The sequence below is a fragment of the Pocillopora damicornis genome, chromosome 1 (genome assembly GCF_964200805.1).
Source record: "Pocillopora damicornis chromosome 1, jaPocDami1.2, whole genome shotgun sequence".
In the NCBI taxonomy this organism is placed as follows: domain Eukaryota; kingdom Metazoa; phylum Cnidaria; class Anthozoa; order Scleractinia; family Pocilloporidae; genus Pocillopora; species Pocillopora damicornis.
The window spans coordinates 2,944,934-2,966,074 of record NC_142670.1 but is presented as its reverse complement, the minus strand read 5'-3'; the positions used below and the strand labels follow the sequence as shown (position 1 = coordinate 2,966,074).

The 21,141-nt window shown below is 38.3% G+C and overlaps 2 protein-coding genes and 1 pseudogene across 4 annotated transcripts; 2 read left to right on the top strand and 1 right to left on the bottom strand.

Annotated features, from left to right (window-relative positions):
* Positions 1-102: 102 nt before the first annotated feature.
* Positions 103-3,823, top strand: LOC149051329 (uncharacterized; annotated as a pseudogene). The gene is made up of 6 exons (XR_016184711.1): positions 103-530; positions 629-743; positions 836-958; positions 1,845-1,949; positions 2,667-3,174; positions 3,316-3,823. The product of XR_016184711.1 is annotated as an uncharacterized LOC149051329 (transcript).
* Positions 3,824-7,107: 3,284 nt separating this feature from the next.
* On the bottom strand, positions 7,108-7,584 carry LOC149051328 (uncharacterized). The gene has a single exon (XM_089214086.1). The coding sequence runs from the start codon at positions 7,582-7,584 to the stop codon at positions 7,108-7,110; it is 477 nt and encodes a 158-aa protein (XP_089070212.1).
* Positions 7,585-9,764: 2,180 nt separating this feature from the next.
* Positions 9,765-18,072, top strand: LOC113666844 (uncharacterized). Of its 2 annotated transcripts, none has more exons than XM_089199183.1 (7): positions 9,765-9,961; positions 14,581-14,852; positions 14,951-15,065; positions 15,157-15,279; positions 16,155-16,259; positions 16,923-17,441; positions 17,583-18,072. In XM_089199183.1, exons 1-7 carry the CDS (start codon positions 9,871-9,873, stop codon positions 17,942-17,944), a joined length of 1,587 nt encoding a protein of 528 aa, XP_089055309.1. In that variant the 5' UTR covers positions 9,765-9,870; the 3' UTR covers positions 17,945-18,072. The 2 variants fall into 2 exon arrangements, with proteins under 2 accessions (XP_089055309.1, XP_089055303.1); XM_089199177.1 differs by having other exon boundaries at positions 9,766-9,961; positions 14,572-14,852.
* Positions 18,073-21,141: the final 3,069 nt, after the last annotated feature.

Below are 21,141 nucleotides of genomic sequence, written 5' to 3'. Positions count from 1 at the left end.
GGAGTCACTTTAAAAGGTAATTTTTTGTGTTTCATTAAGTAACGGACTGAAAATGGTAGTGCTGTTGATTGTTTTTTAAAATTTATTTATTTATCATTTTTCTTACTGACCCAAAGTGCTTTTAAGGTACAATAATAAATTCTGTAATATCTGATATGTATCTCCCTAGCAGTAGTATTCCCGTTTCTAATTAGAGTGTAAGTATTTCCCTAGCTGAAATTCTGATGACATTTTTCCTTATGAATCCAATGCCTCCAGATTTTGGCTGCCGAAGACTTAGGTTTAAGAGATCAGAAAGAGAATGTGCTCCTCAACGTTATGTATTCAAAGAAACGTACTTGCCAATGGGGAAGGAGCTCATGACTCACAAATGTAGATATGAGTGCCTCATGGAGAGCAATTGTTTGTCTGTGAACGTCGGCCCACCAAACAAGACAGGCTTCAGGCTCTGCCAACTGAGTACTTTTGACCACACTCAACATGGTGAAAATAAAGAAATACGAAAAGGTTTTATTCTCTGGGCCTCTGAGGTAGGATTTTACTTTACATTACAATACAATCGTCTGAAATGAGCTTGGATCTTTTTGGTCAAGTATAATCACTAACAGGCGTTTTTCTATCCTATCAGAATCTATGCTCCAGTAGTCCTTGCTACCATAATTCCACCTGTCTCAACGGATATACCGACAAGAGATACATTTGCCTGTGTCCAGATAGTTACACGGGAGAAAACTGTGAAAAAGGTCTTACTAATATTCTTTTTTAATGTTCTGAAGGTTCTTCATCCAGCTTGCGGATAACTTTATATCAGTCCTCATTGTTTTTCTTTGTTTAGATAAAAACGAGTGTATTGACAACACTCATGACTGTCATGCCAAAGCTGTTTGTAATAATACCGAGGGATCATTTACGTGTAGCTGTACAGAAGGTTATCAGGGGAACGGTCGGAATTGCACAGGTGAGATTCATAGATATTCATAGAGAGATTCATAGCAATGAAATATTTTTCACAGCATCATATCCAATGGCTTATGGCGCTTTACAAAGGTTTGTTTGGGACTTTGGCCAGACTGCATTAAGCAGTTTACAATTTTTGAAGGAAATTTCTGTAGATACCACCATTTTAAGAATTGAGGCTATACCACAACACTGAGAGCTATGTTCCCTACTCTCTGAGATAAATGTTTAAGCTATTCAACGTCCCCCATCGACCAGTACAGAAGAGATGCAGGAGAAGGGTCGTAAGGTGTTTTCGTCCTCATCCGAGAAGACTAAAATGTCTAATCATTTGTAGATGTCAGAGCAAAGTTAGCACATTCTCCTTAGTAATTTTAAGACTGTGATCATGAGTGTTGGTCTGGTTCGGGGCGTGAACTCTCGACCTCCCACACGGCAGACCGGCGCTCTACAAATTGATCTAACCATCCGCAGTTATCATCAGCCAACTTTGAATGAATTCCAAATATTAAACATATTAAATGGGAAACATTTTTCAACTATAATCGATCACTGGTCCTCGAACGCAAGGAGAAGACGGTCCAATGACACCCCTTTTGGTCTCTTTTCAATTTCGCTGAGAGTGATTTATCTGAAGACCAAAACGGTCATTGCTAATATGCATCACGGTTCTTGTTGACTTATAGATTTCCTATTTTCGTGCATTGTACTTCGTATTTCAGTTGTAACCATTGACCAACTAGTAACTAGAGGCAGTGGGTTCGAATCGCGTCGAAGCCTGAAAATTTCTTAAATAGTTTACGATAGTTTTTTATTGCAATTTTGTCCTGGGATTTCTCTTTATTTGATGTTCCTACCCTTTTCTTGTTTACTTTCAAACTTTTTAGATGTGGACGAGTGTACCAGCCACATCCATGGCTGTCACTATAATGCAAGTTGCAATAACACAGACGGCTCTTACACATGCAAATGCAAAACGGGATTCAATTGCAGTAAGTATAAGAAATGTTGTGTGATTTTTTCTTTCTTTTTAATCGTTTTTTCAGAAGTTTACCTGACAACGATTTGCGTGATCCCCTTGAAACGGTGCCAGAGATAAACTCTGATAAAATGTGCGTTTAAAATGAACACTTACTTCAATCATTGCAGTTCAGACAGATACTTTATCATTCGATGTAAATTGTGACAACGCGAAATTCTTATCCTAAGTACTATGCAAGCACACCTTCCCTCTACCAAATGAACACTGAAACAACCTGAAATCTACGAAATCGAGTTCGTACGACTTACATTTAATGGGCCTAGGATTCTAACGTGGTAATGACCAGGAACTAGATAAGACGAGTTTTTCACAAATTGCGCTGAAGTGGTTCACTTTTTGATATGTTTACACAGGAAAGTCACACAAAAAACCCAATAACGATCAGTGGTCAGAAATTATATTCGTCACGAGAAGACTCCTCCTCTGATAAATAACGTGTATCCCACATTTTCCCCCAAATTGTCAAACTAATTTCAAATTTCTTTACCAGAGTAGGGAAACTTAAGATCTGAACTGCCCTTAACGAGCTTAATGTTACGTATTTGTTCTCTCAGCTGTTTAAACTGATCATAATACCAGCTGCCAGACTAAACATAAACATTCGTGATAAAGAAGAAATTACAACTTAATGAAAAAAATAGATGTCACTTTTACATTTTCCTCTCAGCATTCAAAGCCGTGTTCTCAAATCTCAATGCCACTGGAAGATGTGGTCCAACATCGCTCGGAAGTTACTACGCAGGTAAGGATCATGACAGACAAGTTGCTTTGTCCAGCGGTATTCAACAGTGGACTGTGCCGCACACTGGTAATTACAGGGGCAGCTGGAGGGTACGATCTGCGGATTAACAGCTCTCAGTATCGCGGAAGAGGAGCAAGAATGATTGGAACATTCCGCTTAAACAAGGGTGAAGTCATCCAGATACTTGTAGGTCAAGAAGGAGGAATAAACAAGGCGAGTTATTCTTCTGGAGGTGGTGGAGGTACATTTGTAGTGAGAGGAGCCGACACACCTTTGATAATAGCTGGAGGCGGAGGAGGGGTAGAATATGTATTTTCAAGACATACAGAATGTGACGCCAGCTCAAACACGAAAGGAAATCCTGGATACAGATCATGGCCAGGGGGGAGCAATGGACATGGTGCACAGACTGCTGACTCTGGATCATCATCAGGTAAGAATATTTTTCAATAATCTTTAGCATTTCAGCGTTTTGGTAGTACTTTTAAAATTAAGTACAAAATGTTTATTCTGCCATAATCTCACGATATCTCCATTAAAAGTTTTCTAATTAATTAATATCATGATATTTCAGGTGGTGGTGGTGGTGGTGGGTTTTACTCCAGTGGAAGAAGTGGAACGAATTTCAATGGGACCAAGGGATATGGTGGCGAGGGTGGTAAGGGATTTCTGCTGGGAGAGGTAGGTGGGAGATCAAGGTATTCCAAAGTCTATGGTGGGTTTGGCGGAGGAGGTGGAGCTGGGGGACGGGGAGAAGGAGGAGGAGGAGTAGGAGGAGGAGGAGGAGGAGGAGGAGGATACTCTGGGGGAGGTAGTGGAAATAATTTTCAAGATTTCTGTGGGGGTGGTGGTGGATCCTACAATGTTGGAAACAATCAGCAGAATGAATGTTGTTACAACAAGGCTGGCCATGGTCAGGTGATCATCACATTACTGTAGAGAAAACAACCGAACCACTTGCCATCCAATGCATAGGTGATTTTAACCCTTTAAATCTCAAGATCTCATAAGTAATTCTCCTTACTGTCTGCCAAATGATTCTCATTATGTTAGCTTGGAGAATTTGGTATCAGATCAATTAGTAATCCCACAATTTATATTTGTCTTTATTCTCATCACTTGCCTGCATGATATTGTATGGATATAGTAAGGAGAAATTCTGTCTTGGTCACTCATGGGATTTAAAGGGTTAATAGAGATTAGATATGACAACAAGTTAGATAATGTTATGGAGCTTGAATATTCATATTGATTAGACAAAGAATCTTGAGGGGAAAAACAGCTCATGTTATTCTACATTACAATTAGCGACAAAGTTGTTGACACATTACGGTTGAAGATCAATTCTGGAATAGTAGACCAGATTTATTCCTCGTAGCATTACACCCACTCGTCCACAGCACAACATTGCATTTTTTTTCTTCTGTCTGTGATAGAAAAATGGCATTTCATTGACTTTAGTGCTGTAAGATTTTGCACTTTTTTTGTAATAAAATTGAGTGGGTGACGGGGTGTTGTAGTAAACCCTGTACATTAAAAAAAGTATTTAATAAAACGTCCTTAAAAGCGATTACGTGAATGTTATGTGTCAACTAACCTTATCGCCGAATGTAGATCCACTCGGGAGCCAATCTCGTAGTTTTTGATCCATTGTAAAATACCATGTATTCATCCAAATGCCATTGAATCATATATTCCGTTTGATTATTTACTATCAGAATTCGGAATTTAAAAGCTCCTAGAGCATTTTAAAATGTATGCAAATACTGAGATATTTAACAATGGATATGAAAAGAATATTATTTAAGAAGATAGGCTTTACCATCTGAAAAGAGGTCTCTTTTTATTAAGTTAACTGTATTTAACCCTAGATTTCGATGAATAATTGAACAGAAAAGTCGATTAAAATCACGTGTCGCCCTATACATGTATTTAATTGTTATAGTTAGACATAGGCGTACGGGCATTTTTTTGCCAGGGGGGGCGGTGAACCATTTGCCCAAAAAATTCTCACAAGTTGCCCAAAAAATTCTCACAAGTTGCCCAAATTTTTACGAAACAGTTGGAAGGAAACGAGGGTCATACGATGCACTAACAATGGCCTACATATGAAGTGAAAATATTCTTACCTATGAATCTATCATATGAGCTCAAAAAACACTAAAACTTAAAAGAAATAACTGTCTCTGCCATTTCGACGACCGAAGATATCAATGATACGATCCATGTCATTGTTGACTACAGAGTTGGCATACGCCCTTTCAATGTTGATAAGTGCAATGTTACTGACACGTTGTTGCCCCATGGTGCTGCGGAGGTAAGTTTTCAATCTGCGTAACTCACTGAATGATCGCTCTGCTGAACACGATGTAGCAGGTATCACTGCAAGGATATGCACCACACTGGAAAACTCTGGAAACCTATCGAATAGATCATTCTCACGCATTGTCTCTAGCATTTCTGAAACAGTCGTGTAGCCCAATCCGCGTACATGACGAAAACTCGCGTACATTTTCTGCTCGGCTTCCAGAATCTGGCCGTCGATGTTGTAAAACTTAGCAATGCGGGAGAAGCTTTCTTTATCAGGTGTTTCACTGTGGTAGATATTTCCCAAAGCAAAGAGGATATCCTGGTCATTTCTGCTAAACCTGAGCTCAAGCACGGACAGCACCTTGTCGATGGAAGCATAGTAGGTGTTAATACAGTGGTGCGATTCCGGTGTCAGCTGCGTTTGTCGTTCACCTGGTTAGATCTTCCTGCCATTGACTAGAAAAGCATTAGATTGACTTGTCACAGCTCTTGACCGTCGTTACGACGTTTATTTGTTAAATCATTTTTTCATTGTTTTCGTTTTATCTAGTTTGTTTTTCTTTTTGTTTTTGTTGCTTTTTTTTAATCAGAAATATTAAGGGCTCGCACAGTCAACAGACATATGGAAGATAGAGCTAAGGAGTCAGCGGTAGACTAGAAGATTCGTTTTTTGAGTTAGAGAGTTGAAAACATTTTGGTTAGAAGTTTGACAATATTTACATTAATTTCTTGTATTTACAACTCAAATAAGGTTTGTGTATATAAGTTACTGATTCCGTTCAATTGCGATTATTTCGATCCAAGCTTCAGTCGAGCTTTGTTCTCATAAAGGAGAACACATAGGAATAGAAAACCTCTCGTAAAAGCAAAAACTCCGCGAACAAAGTGATATCCGGCCTGGACCCATACGAGAGAGAGAGGAGGGCTTGCAATATCTTTTCACGTGACCTCAAATGGCTCAATCTGTGTAAGAGGCTCTTCTTACAAAAGGAGGAAAAACTTCGGTCCTCCCCTCCCCCTCCCTCCTTCCCCTTCTCTACCCCGCCTAGTGCAAATACTCAGGAAGGTGATCTCTCCTGGATCCACACGATGCATATGACGTAATTCACATTATATTAGTGGAAATATTGCACTTTGATTGTTTTAAAAGCCTTTAAGGTGATTACACCTCAATTAGTTTTGGTGGTAAATTAAAACTGTTGCTGCATTTTAAGTGCTACTAGAAATTTAGTGTCAAGCTATCAATAAAAAAGTTATTCAGAATATTGGTTGATTGCGCGTCCGTTCCAGCTTATTCTTTCTTTTAAAGACATTGAAAGATTGAAACACTATACAAAATTACCCTAGCCTCTTCCTGTGCGAAAGAGAGGGAAATTTAGCCAAAATAGCTTATTAAAAAGAAATGACATGTGAAAATTAATCATAGGGGCAACGCCAACGACTCCTTCTTCCCCAGATCTCAAGGTGTGGTATGCCACTACAAAGCACTTTTGGATGAAATAAGAGGTCCTCATAACTGTCTCAAATAAAGTTTTTCAGAAACGGTTGGGAAAGTTGATTTTCATTTGAACCGATGAGAAAATTTCTCGACCTTAACGTCAACAACCGGCGGGTGTTGCGAAAATGACCTTCGGTCAGTTCTCGTCATATTATTTGGTCTGCGGGTGGGAAAGATGAGACGAAATCTGCGTTCTGACTGGTCATGCGAATGAATGATCTGGACCTACCTTACTTGCCCTGGCGATATTTCCCGCCAGGGCAAGTAAGGTAGGTCCAGACCATTCATTCGGAAATTTCCGCTGGAAATGATTTGGTTTTGGTGATACCTGTATGCCTGACAAGTGCTTCTTCATTGACTTTCTGTAAGTTTGAGCAAGAATTTTCTTGTTTTATTTTTTATTTTATTTTTTTCGTTTCGGTTTTATATTCCTATATGGGCTGGTTTCCTCATCGTATGAAAACATTAATTCCTTTTCGCCGGGTGTCATTAACACTGTAACCTTAGTAAACATTCTGGGTCTTCAAAGTACAAATGAACGACTGATAGTCTAATAGTCTAGTAGTCTAATAGGGCAGTCCTCATAGTTGAGCCGGTGCCGTCCCTAGTGTGTAGCCAATAATGGAACATGGAGATTAGAGCGGACGTGGTGCATGAACCAGGAATAAATCCAAATTGTGCGGGATCGATGGCCGATAACAGTACTGGTATCAGTTCCTTATAGATAACAAAGCCCTTCGCAACCTTAGACAGGGTGGATGTCAGTGAAATGGGTCTTAGGTCTTTATTGATGTCGCTGACTGTAGGTGCTTTAGAGAGAGGTGGAACATCGGCAATCTTCCAAGCCCGGGGAACTTTGCACTCGAGGAAATAGGTATAAAGATTTTCTGAAATTGGTGCTGCCAGAATATCTGCGTGTTCCCTTAATACCCAGTTCGGGAGATCGTCCGGCCCACCGGCACGTGTGCAGCTGATTTCACGAAGTTTGGGCGCCACAGAGTGTTCATTGACTGAAATAGGCTGATCGTCGTCCATATCCACGCGCACACAGTCAGTAGTAAGGGCGAGTAATCTTCCATAGCGCTGACGAATACCTTGTCGATTTTGTTTGCAAGACTAGACTCGTCGCACACGAGGTCGGGGTGAAGAATAGAAGTCAAGCCACGCCCTGTTGTTTTAGAATTATTAATACTAATCTTACTAAAATGTGTTCCTCTTTAGGACAAGCTCCCTCTGATGTTGGAAGCATTATCTTGGAACTGCTGCGTGCCACAATGGTGCTTTTAGGAGTATCTATGTTCTTACCCATTATTACCTCTTAACCGCCTTTAAAGAACTTCGTGTCAACTTTCCTGAAGGCAAACACTTGGAAGCTTTAGGGAAAGCGGGGAGATTGAGTAGGATAAGTTGAAAGGTCACGAGGAAAAAAGGATCATGAACGATGTCGAAAGTGGAAATATTGATGCAGTTGAAGATACAAATAGCACAACAATGGATACTTCTTTGCCAGAATCAAAACCTGTTGTACCCTATAAGACTCACTAACTGAAGGATAATTTCGTTTTCTTTTTTTTACTTGCCCAAACACAAATCAAGTGATTTTTAGGTTACATAAAATAAATGCTTTTTTTATATTTTAGCCACTCCTTACAACGATATTCGTAATAAACTTGTGTCATCAACAACATTTTAATGCATTTGATTTTATTGCTCTGGTAAGACGCTTTCAACAGCAATGGCAGATGAACAAATCTCAACGTTGCCAAAGGATTTATCTAAATGAGCCTACATTTACGAATAAAGGGGGTATTTTTCTAAAGAGGCTGAAGTGCCTTGTCGGTAGTGGTATTAAAAGATCGGTTTTATCAGCTGAGTTGATAGCGTAAATTTGCTACTGTAAAGAGTTTCTAAGCCGACGTTTCGAGCGTTAGCCTTTTGTCAGAATGAAAAAGGATTAAAGCCAACGCTCGAAACGTCAACTTTAGGAACTGTTTACGGAGGCCAATTTACATCATCAACTTAAAACTTGACGGACCGAAGCCGTGTTCATTTCAGGTTCATCATCGTCAGCACTGTCCTCGGAACTGCTGCTTCCCGAAGTGCTTTCGAAATCTTCACACGAATCTGCACTCGAACTATTTCAAAAATCCTTGCATCTCTCTGCCATTTTTCTTTCGTTGTATTAAAGGGTAAAGTTAGAAATTAACTAAGCTCTAATCTTGATTGGAGATCGATTTATCTTAATCTCGTGGAGAGTCGAGTAAATTTAAACTAAAAATAGACTTGTCTGTAAAAAACGCCGTGGCAATAATACAGGGCAGTTGAACGCTCCAACTAATGCGCTCCTGGCCAACATGAGGAGCTCTGGCCCCGAAAAAAATTTGTATCAGGGAGGTTGAAGTCCGATCGATCGGCTGAGCTTTCTAGAGTTACGGGATCCAATCTCGACCCAAAAGCACTGGTATGTGCGAAAAAAAAGTTACTGTGAAATCAGACTGAAAAGAAAATTGCGCGTCACCCGATCGGGCACTCATGTCTCTCGATTCAGTTCTTTAGCATACAAGAAGGCAAAAATTTGTGATATGCTCTTGTCCGTTTACTGTGTTTATGACGCATCGCTAAAATTTACTTTGACACCAGATACGCACGCGTGCTCGGATCTGAAGTTTTTTCCCACATGACTTAGCAATATCTAACATTATAATATCCAACAAAACACATGAACAATCTGAATATTGGTACCATTTCCCGAAATATCATCTCAGTTTTTCATATGCATGTTTTATCATCCTTTATATAATTGTTTCAAATATTTTCCATCCGCGAAGCGTGAATTGTTATTTTCAGGAAGTCTTCGTTTATGCAAATTTATCGCGTTTTCTTGTCGGCTTAATTTGATAATTTGTTTGCTCAGAGTTAAGCAGCTGTGGATGGTTGGCTTCATTTGTTTAGAATTAACATCTCGATGATGAAATGGTCAATGCTAGATAACTGCAATAATTAATTTACTTCATTTGTAGAAATATAATAGCATAGTTGTATTAATCTAGTTTAAATTTCTCTATAACATTGTGACGCTTTCCATCCATTTGCTACTGAAATAGCTTGTTTTAGCCTATCGCGGCAAATACAGGACAAGTATTACTGAATCCACGTGAATGGAAAAAAATATTGAAAACATTCAACGAGTCACCAGCTAATTTACATTAAAAAAAGTTTTTGTGACGCAAAGCTCGTCTCGCCCAGTAGCATTTAAGCTTGACGGTAGAGTGTCCCTGCTTCACTGTAAACGATACACAAGTACAAGTATTTTCTTCAAGGATGAAGATTCCCTCCAAACTATCTCTATCTTTGCTGTCCCTAACAGTTCTGTGGGGAGGATGGCTTCACTTCCCTGCGAATGGAAACGAGGGTAAGTCTTTGATATTTATGTGTTTTCTTTTGCTTTTCCGTCTCTTGTTTAGAATTCCAGTTCATCATTGCTTCGAAATAAGGTAGAAATGTAACACTTGTGAAAAGCAGTTTCTGCATCTTTTTCGAAGTAAATCTTTTCTTTCTGACTTCTAACTTAACGTATCAGTAAAAGTTACCAAGTTGAACTTTAATTTACGTAAAAATACCTGATAAGCTCTGTGTCTTTAGTTAAACAAACTTGTACACGCAACCGTCTCGAGGTAGAAATTTCCTTTTCTTCCCTCTTTGTCATCAAGCCTGACTTTCATTTGATATCAGCTTTGAAGCGCTTTGCCAGCTTCAGAAAGCTATAACATATATTATCTGTAGGTTTAACAGCAAAAAAAATTCTAACAGACGGAAGAATTGAAGGAACGTCAAGTATTGACTAGCACAAATTTTGGAGCGATATTGAAGTACTTCTTAGGAATTTCAAATTGCCATGGGCGAGCCTAACAGAAATTATTTCTTAGAAAAAATTGAAAAGCTTGAGTAAGTTCCAAAAATTATGGTGCCAACCTTATTTCTTTATAGCATGCTTTTTAATTGGCTCTGCATTTAAGAAAACCTTCATGATCACACATCTGTCAAATCGTAAGCTTTCACGACTATGTTACATTGAGTTGATACACAGGATGAAGAAAATCATGAGAGCTTTTAAACCTTTTCTCTATCTTCTCGCTCGATTACACATTTTGAGAAGTGGATTAAAATGAAGTTATGCTACAGTTTAAAGAGCCACTAACAATCAAATCTCTGTGTTACGCGTGAAAAGAAAAGACTGAATACAAAATACGTTCTGCCTTCCAGTCGATATACGGCCGAAGCAACGTAAATTTATCGCGCGGCAAATCGAATTTAAGATGGATTTTTAACACTTGATTAACCAGTTTTCACTGAAGATGTCTAGAAATGCTTTGGAAAATATTACTTTTCTTTTAATATAGGTGACATGAGGATTATTTTAAAATTTTATACGCAATTGACAAAAGTTTCATGAAAAATTAATCACTTGCTAAAAGTGACTGCTTCTTGAAATGAAGCTCTCTCAAAGTGCAAGAACATTTCGGTCCGTTGATTATCAACTTTTCAGCGCGGATATTTTTTGAGACCAAACAATAAACAAATTTCGAGAGGAATTGTGTAAATTTTAAGAGAGAGAGAGACTTGCAACGAAGGGGAGGTTTTAGTCGCCCACCCAAGTAGGAGCCACGCACATCAGAGGTCACAGCAATAAAGACACGCCAAATAATCGCCCTTTTGGCTTAGTTGCATTAAAAAGACATATTAGGAAATTCGAAAAAGATAATTTTCGCCTTGAAGGTTATACTTTACAAGAGAATAGGAACAAACTTACTCTATTCAGGGCTCTGTATTTTGGTTGTTTGTTCAACGATGCCATAACAGGTGGTTTAGAGCTTTAGCTAAAAAAAACCCAACAATTTCCTAGATCTTCATAAACAGATTTTAAAAAATTGCTGCATAGAAAGGAATAAACTAGCCTTAGTTTTCCTATAGATTCAAAATTGCTTAGAGAGTTTTGTTTTTTTAGAAATACTATTTTGGATACGGATGAAGTGCATACGTCTTATGTTGCACTGTGAAATAATCGTCACACGTTATAATACCTGTCGGATTTTGCATTAGCTCTTGTCCCAATTTATAATTAAATGCTGTTCCACTTTGCACCCACTTTAGTTTTGAACATTGTCGATGTTATTTCTGTGACCAATAAGTTTTTAAGGAATGGAAAATCGTGGTCGATTTTTAAGTTGAAACGATAAAAAAAAAATTAACGAAAATATTGAAGTTCTTTCAAGTAAACACAAGACAGTGAAACGGTTGGTTCGTCATTAAACAGCTGTCAGTCATTTATGCAATCTGCGCTGAATACACTACTAAACTGAATACAATACTTAAGTGCCGCTCTCGCTAAGAGCGGTCCACTCGACTTCCCGTCGGAAAAAGTTTCCTTTTACTTTTTGCCTATGAAAAGGGTTTAGGACACATGTAAACGATGCACTGGTATATTTTTTAGACCCATTAACGCCTGCATTTTGAGAATTCTTTCGTACAGACTGGTTAATTTTTTATATGCAAATTAAAGTCGAAGAGAAGGGTCTCTTCTGATCACACTGATATGAAAAATATTTCAGGTGAAGTTTTTATATTTTTTCTGTGAACTAGCTGAATACACCTTGTAACTTGTAGCACAATAGAATTCCACGAGCTAGAATATTGCAGTCGACAGGCGCTGAACAAAATCTGTGAAATCTACACTTTCGCTGTCCTCATGGGCGGTCTAGCCAAAAATTATTTTCGGCTTGTGGCGACGCAAAAAAAGAGAATTGGGGAAGAACTAAACTATTTTCAAGCATGTGCCCTAAACCCCGCTCTTAGACCGAGCAGCATTTAACACATGGTCAAGAACACGTAAGCTTGACGATAGAGGTTCCCTGCTTGAGCTGCTTAACAGTTAACGATACGCATGAAACCGTCTTTCCCGCTGCGTTTTTAAGAATGAAGATTCCTACTTAACAAGCTCTATCTTTATCGACTAAAATATCGAGCTGTGTCAACTGAATTGGTCAACGCAAATTTTGGGGTGATTCTGTTTTTTTCCTAAGAATTACAAGTTGGTTGTTTACGTAGATACCAAGGCGCCTAAGAGATTGTAATTTGAATAGAAAAAAGGAAAAATGAGAAAAGAAAAGAAAATGTTGAGTTTCCAAAATGTTACGGCCCAAACGTCATTTCTTTGTAAAATTGTGTAAGCTTTTGAAACTTGTCGAGCATTGCGCTCGCTCTTCAGCTGCCAGCTCGTAAAGCGCACTGGCTGAGTTCCCGAACTTAAGAAAACCTTCATGATGGCATGCCCTAGATATCACCACGCTTTCCCAAACTGCATTTCGTTCCGTTAAATATCAGCTTTTCAGCACAATAGGTCCTGAGACGAAAAGATGATGTATGTAAACAAAATTTAAGAGGAAGAACGATTTGCAACGAGGGAGAGTTTTTAGTCGCTCATTAGCATTAACAAAGACAAACATTAGGTAATCTGTTAGCTCATCAACACCAAAACAGGTGGTTTCTTCCCTTAACTAAAAATAACATAGAGGCTGATTATATTTTCATATATTTTATGTATAAGGCGACATAAGCCAACCAGAGTTTTCAAACAGGTTTAAAGCTGTTAAGATTGCAGGGCAAGTAAAAAATCTGTTATTGGCTACCGATGGAAAAAATAGTTGTGGTGTGAAAATTACCTCGTAATAAAAAACACTTTATCACATAAACTGCGGTGTTATACAGGGATTTCTGGCTCCGAGAAAAGCCGCAACAACACACGTGAAAAAATATCGTATTTTTTCACGTGTATTGATATAGCCAATTAGCCGCTGACACGTCACTTGCCTTTTCCGCCACTCGGTCAGGTTGATGAATGAACGGCAAAGCCTTCACGATTCTTAATACAAGTTGTTTGTCGGAGCTTTCTCCAGTTATGGCTGCTAAAACACTGAAAATCCGTATAGCAGACTGTGAGGTTCAAATTTTCTTAGAAGGGGAAAGAAACCAACATACTAAAAGAAAAACCCAAAGTTACGTATTCAGTGGCTTTGGTGTTAGCATTTCTCTCCGCTGAGAATGAAAATTGACAACTGAAAGATTTGCCACCGGCCGATTTTGGCTGTTCACCCGAAAGACGTCTTCTGTCGGTTAGGACAAAGTCACTAAATGAGAATTTTGTAAATTGAAAATTAAGACCATTGTTGTTTTGTAATAATGATTCAATGCATTTTTTCCATTTTAACAATTAGCGCCAACGCACTCTACGATTGTTATTCGGGGATTTTCGATTCATTCATTTTCATTCATTAATGAAGTCGGCTTTTCTTCTCAGGCTATTATGTTTATATGATAAACAAAATAACACATGGTTGCTTGTAGATATGGAATTTTTCTTCTCGTGTTCAACTCAACATCTCACTCGTGAGCTATCGAGTTAAACACTGGAAGAGAAATTCCTTATCTACGCGCGCCCATATATCATTCTCCACTTATTTTTAAGAAACTGAAAATTTATATTTAAGTCTAAAAATTTTCTTTTTAAAGCAATTTTGTGGTAAAATGATCTCTTGCATCAGATCTTATGCGGAGTGATAAGTTTGAAACCTAATTGATTTATTTTTTAGCTATCTTTTACGAACTATCTTAATACCAAAAGCCCTTTTAATACAAAGGCTACCATGAAGATCTAACGGCAAGCCTTTTTTTGCCCGTTATTTATTCTGTTATCGGTAGAGTCACTTTATGGGGTTTTGTGTGTGTGTGTTTAATTAACTAACGGACTGAAAATAGTAGTGCAGTTGATTTTCATTTTTTATTATTATCATTATTTTTTTTAATTTTTATTTTATTTTTTTATTTTTTATTTATTTCATTTTTTTTGTGCCGACCCAAAGTGTTTCTAAGGTACAATACTAAATTCTGTAATGTCTGATGATTTTTCTGATCAGAGTGTATTTCTCTAGCTGAAATTCTGATGACATTTTTCCTTATGAATCCAAGTCCCTCCAGATTTTGGCTGCCGAAGTCTTAGGTTTAAGAGATCAGAAGGAGAACGTGCTCCTCAACGTTATGTATTTAAAGAAATTTACTTGCCAATGGGGAAGGAGCTCATGACTCATGACTGTAGATATGAGTGCCTCATGGAGAGCAACTGTTTGTCTGTGAACATCGGCCCACCAAACGAGACAGGCTTCAGGCTCTGCCAACTGAGTACTTTTGACCACACCCAACATCGTGAAGATAAAGAAATACGAAAAGGTTTTATTCTCTGGGCCTCTGAGGTAGGATTTTACTTTACATTACAATACAATCGTCTGAAATCAGCTTGGATGTTTTTGGTCAAGTATAGCTGCTAACAGGCATTTTTCTATCCTATCAGAATTCGTGCTCCAGTACTCCCTGTCTCCATGATTCCACCTGTCTCAATGGATATACCGACAAGAGATACATTTGCCTGTGTCCAGATAATTACACGGGAGAAAACTGTGAAAAAGGTCTCACTAATATTCTTTTTTAATGTTATGAAGGTTCTTCATCCAGCTTGCGGACAACTTTATGTCAGTCCTCATTGTTTTCTTTGTTTAGATAGAAACGAGTGTATTGACAACTCTCATGACTGTCATGCCAAAGCTGTTTGTAATAATACCGAGGGATCATTTACGTGTAGCTGTACAGAAGGTTATCAGGGGGACGGTCGGAATTGCACTGGTGAGATTCATAGATATTCACAGAGACATATTAGTAATAATGAAATATTTTTATAGCACCATATCCAATGGCTCATGGTGCTTTACAAAGTATTGTTTGGGACTTTGGCCAGACTGCATTAAGCAGTTTACAATTTTTGAAGTAAATTTTTGTAGATGCCCCATTTTAAGAAATAAGGCCAAACCACAACACTGAGAGCTATGTTCCCTACTCTCTGAGATAAGTGTATAAATTATTCAACGTCCCCCATCGGCCAGTACAGAAGAAATGTAGGAGAAGGGGCTCATGGTTTTTTCGTCCTCATCCGAGAAGACTAAAATGTCTAATCATTTGCAGATGTCAGTGCAAAGGTAGCACATTCTCCTCTGTAATTTTAAGACCGTGATCATGAGTGTCGGTCCGGTTCGGGGCGTGAACTCTCGACCTCCCACACGGCAGACAGGTGCTTTACAAATTAATTTAACCATTGGCAGTTATCATTAGCCAACTTTGAATGAATTCCAAGTATTAAACATATTAAATGGGGAAAATTTTTCAACTTTAATCGATCACTGGTCCTCGAACGTTGGGAGAAGACGGTCCAATGACACCCCTTTTGATCTCTTTTCAATTTTGCTGAGAGTGATTTATCTGAAGACCAAAACAGTCATTGCTGATATGCATCACGGTTTTTGTTGACTTAAAAATTTCCTATTTTCTTGCATTGTACTTCGTATTTCAGTTGTAACCATTGACCAACTAGTAACTAGAGGCAGTGGGCTCGAATCGCGTCGAAGCCTGAAAATTTCTTAAATAGTCTACGATAGTTTTTTATTGTATTTATTTTTTTTATTTGATGTTCCTACCCTTTTCTTGTTTACTTTCAAACCTTTTAGATGTGGACGAGTGTACCAGCCACATCCATGGCTGTCACTATAATGCAAGTTGCAATAACACAGACGGCTCTTACACATGCAAATGCAAAACGGGATTCAATTGCGGTAAGTATAAGAAATGTTGTGTGATTTTTTTTGAATAGTTTTTTCAGAAGTTTAACTAATAACGATTTGCGTGATCTCCTTGAAACGGTGCCAGACATAAACTCCAATAGAATGTGCGTTTAAAATGAACACTCACTTCAATCATTGCATTTCAGACAGTTACATTCGATGTAAATTGTGACAACGGGAAATACTAATCCTATGCAAACACAACTTCCCTCTACCAAATGAACACTGAAACAACCTGAAATCTGCGAAATCGAGGTCGTACGAATTACATTTAATGGGCTTAGGATTCTATCAAGGCAATGACCAGGAACTAAATAAGACAAGTTCTCCATAGATTTTGCTGAAGTGGTTCATTTCTTGATATGTTTATACAGGAATCCGCCCGAAAACCCCTTAAAGGGGAAGACTCCTCCTGTGATAAGTAACCCGTACCCTAAATTTTCCTCCAAACAGTCAAAATAATTTCAAATTTCTCCGAGTAGGAAAACTTAAGATCTAAACTGCCCTTAACGAGCTTAATGCAACATATTTGTTCTCTCAGCTGTTTAAACTGATCATTATACCAGCTGCCAGACTAAACATAAACATTCGTGATAAAGATGAAATTACAACTTAATTAAAAAAATGGATGTCAATTTTACATTTTCCTCTCAGCATTCAAAGCCGTGTTCTCAAATCTCAATGCCACTGGAAGATATGGTCCAACATCGCTCGGAAGTTACTACGCAGGTCAGGATCATGACGGACAAGTTGATCTGTCCAGCGGTATTCAACAGTGGACTGTGCCGTACACTGGTGATTACAGAATAGAAGCAATAGGGGCAGCTGGAGGGTACGATCTGCGGATTAACAGCTCTCAGTACCGCGGGAGAGGAGCAAGAATGATTGGAACATTCCACTTAAACAAGGGTGAAGTCATCCTGGTACTTGTTGGTCAAGAGGGAGGAATAAACAAGAAGTATGTTTCTTCTGGCGGTGGTGGAGGTACATTTGTAGTGAGGGGAGCCAACACACCTTTGATAATAGCTGGAGGCGGAGGAGGGATAGATTTAGCACAGTCAAGACATGCAGAATGTGACGCCAGCACAAATACGAATGGGAATCCTGGGTACAGATCATGGGCAGGGGGGAGCAATGGACATGGTGCACAGACTGCTGATTCTGGATCATCAGGTAAGAATATTTTTCAATAATCTTTAGCATTTCAGCATTTTGGTAGCAATTTAAAAATTTCTTACGAAATGTCTATTCTGCCACAATCTCACGATATCCCCATTAAAAGTTTTCTAATTAATTAATATCATGATATTTCAGGTGGTGGTGGTGGCGGGTTTTACTCCAGTGGAAGAAGTGGAATCCATTTCAATGGGACCGAGGGAGATGGTGGCGAGGGTGGTAAGGGATTTCTGCTGGGAGGGGTAGGTGGGAGATCAAGTTATTTCGAAGTCTATGGTGGGTTTGGCGGAGGAGGTGGAGCTGTGGGAGGGTTGAAAGACGGAGGAGGAGAAGAAGGAGGAGGAGGAGGAGGAGGAGGATACTCTGGGGGAGGTAGTGGAAATAATCGTGCAGATTCCTGTGGGGGTGGTGGTGGATCCTACAATGTTGGAAACAATCAGCAGAATGAATGTTGTTACAACGACGCTGGCCATGGTCAGGTAACCATCACACTACTGTAGAAAAAACAACCGAAACGCTTCCCATCCAATGCATAGGTGATTTTAATCCTTTAAATCTCAAGATCTTATTAGTAATTCTCATTACTGTCTGCCAAATGATTCTCATTATGTTAGCTTGGAGAATTTGGTATCAGATCAATTAGTAATCCCACATTTTATATTTGTCTTTATTCTCATCACTTTTCTGCATGATATTGTATGGATATAGTAAGGAGAAATTCTGTCTTGGTCACTCATGGGAGTTAGAGGGTTAATAGAGATTAGATATGACAACAAGTTAGATAATGTTATGGAGCTTGAATATTCATAATGATTAGACTAAGAATCTTGAGGGGAAAAACAGCTCATGTTATTCTACATTACAAAGCGACAAAGTTGTTGACACATTACGGTTGAAGATCAATTCTGGAATAGTAGACCAGTTTTATTCCTCATAGCATTTCACCCACTCGTCCACAGCACAACATTGCATTTTTTTCTTCTGTCTGTGATGGAAAAACGGCATTTCATTGACTTTAGTGCTGTAAGATTTTGCACTTTTTTTTTTTCATAAAATTGAGTGGGTGACGGGGTGTTGTAGTAAACCCTGTACATTAAAAAAGTATTTAATAAAACATCCTTAAAAGCGATTACGTGAATGTTATGTGTCAACTAACCTTATTGCCGAATGTAGATCCACTCAGGAGCCAATCTCGTAGTTCTTCATCCATTGTAAAGTACCATGTATTCATCGAAATGCCATTGAATCATTTATTCCGTTTTATTATTTGCTATCGGAATTCGGAATTTAAAAGCTTTTTTAGAGGTGCGGCTCAGCATTTTAAAATATATCCAAATACTGAGATATTTAACAGTGGATGGAAGAAGAGAGTTATTTAAGGAGATAGGCTTTACCATCTGAAAAGAGGTCTCTTTTTATTAAGTTAACTGTATTTAACCCTAGATTTCGATGAATAATTGAACAGAAAAGTCAATTAATATCGCGTCTCGCCCTATACATGTATTTAATTGTTATAGCTAGAACCTAAATGGTAAGATTTTCCCTGCCATTGACCAGGAAAGCATTAGATTGACTTTTCACAGCTCTTGACCGTCGTTATGACGTTTATTTGTTAAATCCTTTTTTTTATTATTTTCGTTCGATCCAGTTTGTTGTTTCCTTCTTGTTTTTGTTCTTGTTTCTTATATCAGAAATACTGAAGGCTTACACAGTCAACAGATATATGGAAGATAGAGCTAAGGAGTCAGCGGTAGGCCGTTGAAATGGAAGATTCATTTTTTGAGTTAGAGAGTTGAAAACATTTTGATTAGAAGTTTGACAATATTTACATTAATTTCTTGTATTTACAACTCAAATAAGGTTTGTGTATATAAGTTACTGATTCCATTCAAGTGCGATTATTTCGATCCAAGCTTCAGTCGAGCTTTGTTCTTATAAAGGAGAACACATAGGAATAGAAAACCTCTCGTAAAAGCAAAAACTCCGCGAACAAAGTGATGTCCGGCGTGGACCCAAGCGAGAGAGAAAGAGGATGGCTTGCAATATCTTTTCACGTGACCTCAAATGGCTCAATCTGTGTAGGGGGCTCTTCTTCCAAAAGGAGTAAAACTTCATCCGCCGCAACGATTATGGCTTTCATGAAAAACATTTCGAGTTTCTATTTAAAATGTACCACTCTGTTTAACCACTAGAGCAAGTTTTTTCGGAAGTGTCTTCGACAAGGTTTTCTTTCAGCAGATGTTTACAGGGCGAAATTCCCGGATTCCAGATGTTAGGAAAAACTTGCTTATTTAAAGAGTTTCATTTCTTTACTTTTGCGCAAGATACATTTGCGTGCTTGCTTCACGATATTCAACGAATTCGCGTAGCGTACTAGCTAGACATTCTGTTAAATTATATTTATTGATAAGAACGATATCCCGGTCTGATCAAAAAAAAACCCGAGATTTAAATTATAATGCGGGAAAAAAATTCCCAAATAGGTCATACAAAGCGTCAAAACTGACTTAATTAGAGAGATGATTTTAAAGTCACTCTGAGCCTCTGTTTGACCTCTACGAATGACTGTCATTCAATTTCTCCTTACAGTATCATTTTTGAATCAAACACAAACACACAAAAAAAGATAATTTTATCACAATTACCCTTGCAGCCCGTGGGCTAAATTACGACGATTTTTACAAATGTAAAACGTAAATTAATTATAACTATAAATTATATAATGATACATTAAGAAAGTTAATTCATAAGAATTTAACAGTTATAAAACTTAGCATTATGTAAACACTAAAATTAATTAGGATACAACTAAAAATTATTCGAAACCAGATCAATTAATATATATGAGTTGTACAAAGACGTGCTATCCGCAATGGCTTACAATAAAACTGTCTCTAAAACGATTGGTTTTAAAACGCGAGACTTGGAACTTGCGATTTTTCCGTGTTCACAACATGCCAAGGTAAGGTGGCGGAAGTAGTGAATAAAGCTTGTGATTGTTGTTATTACTTATCTCTTGAAACATTAAGTTACCAATCGCCTCTCTCCTGTCATAAAAGATAGGTATGTTAAAAACTTCTAAAGCCTGTCTATAACATAAATCTTTAGTGCTTATAATACGTCGTGCCCGCTTCTGCAGACGTTCTAACTGATCGGAGAGATAGCTGTAGAGTGGTATGAAAGACTGGACATGCATACTCTGCAACTGGGCGTATGCAAGAGGTGTAGAAACTTAGAAGGTCATTAGCTGGCACTTTCGCGCCCTTTAATTGCCTAAGAAAGTAGAGACGCACTGCGACTTTCTTACATATCATTTCTACGTGCACATTCCACTTCAAATCATTCGATGTCATAACACCTAGTAATTTAGCGGATGGAACAACCTCAATGTTCGTATTGTTGATAGTAACAGGCTCTTAAGTATTCTCCGACTTTGTGAATGATATTTTAAGTTCCTTGCACTTCGATTCATTCAACTGGAAACCATCAGCACGAGACTTTGTAACAAATTTATCAACGTGTGACTGCATCGAGCTGGTTCCGTTCTTTCCCACACACTTAGCGAGGGTAGTATCATCTACATACTTCCAGATGTTCGTATTCGCCACACTCAGGTCATTAATCATTATGAGAAATAACCAGGGGGCCGAGTTTAGTCCCCTGAGGAACTCCTGCTGGTACAGCACGCCATTCCGAT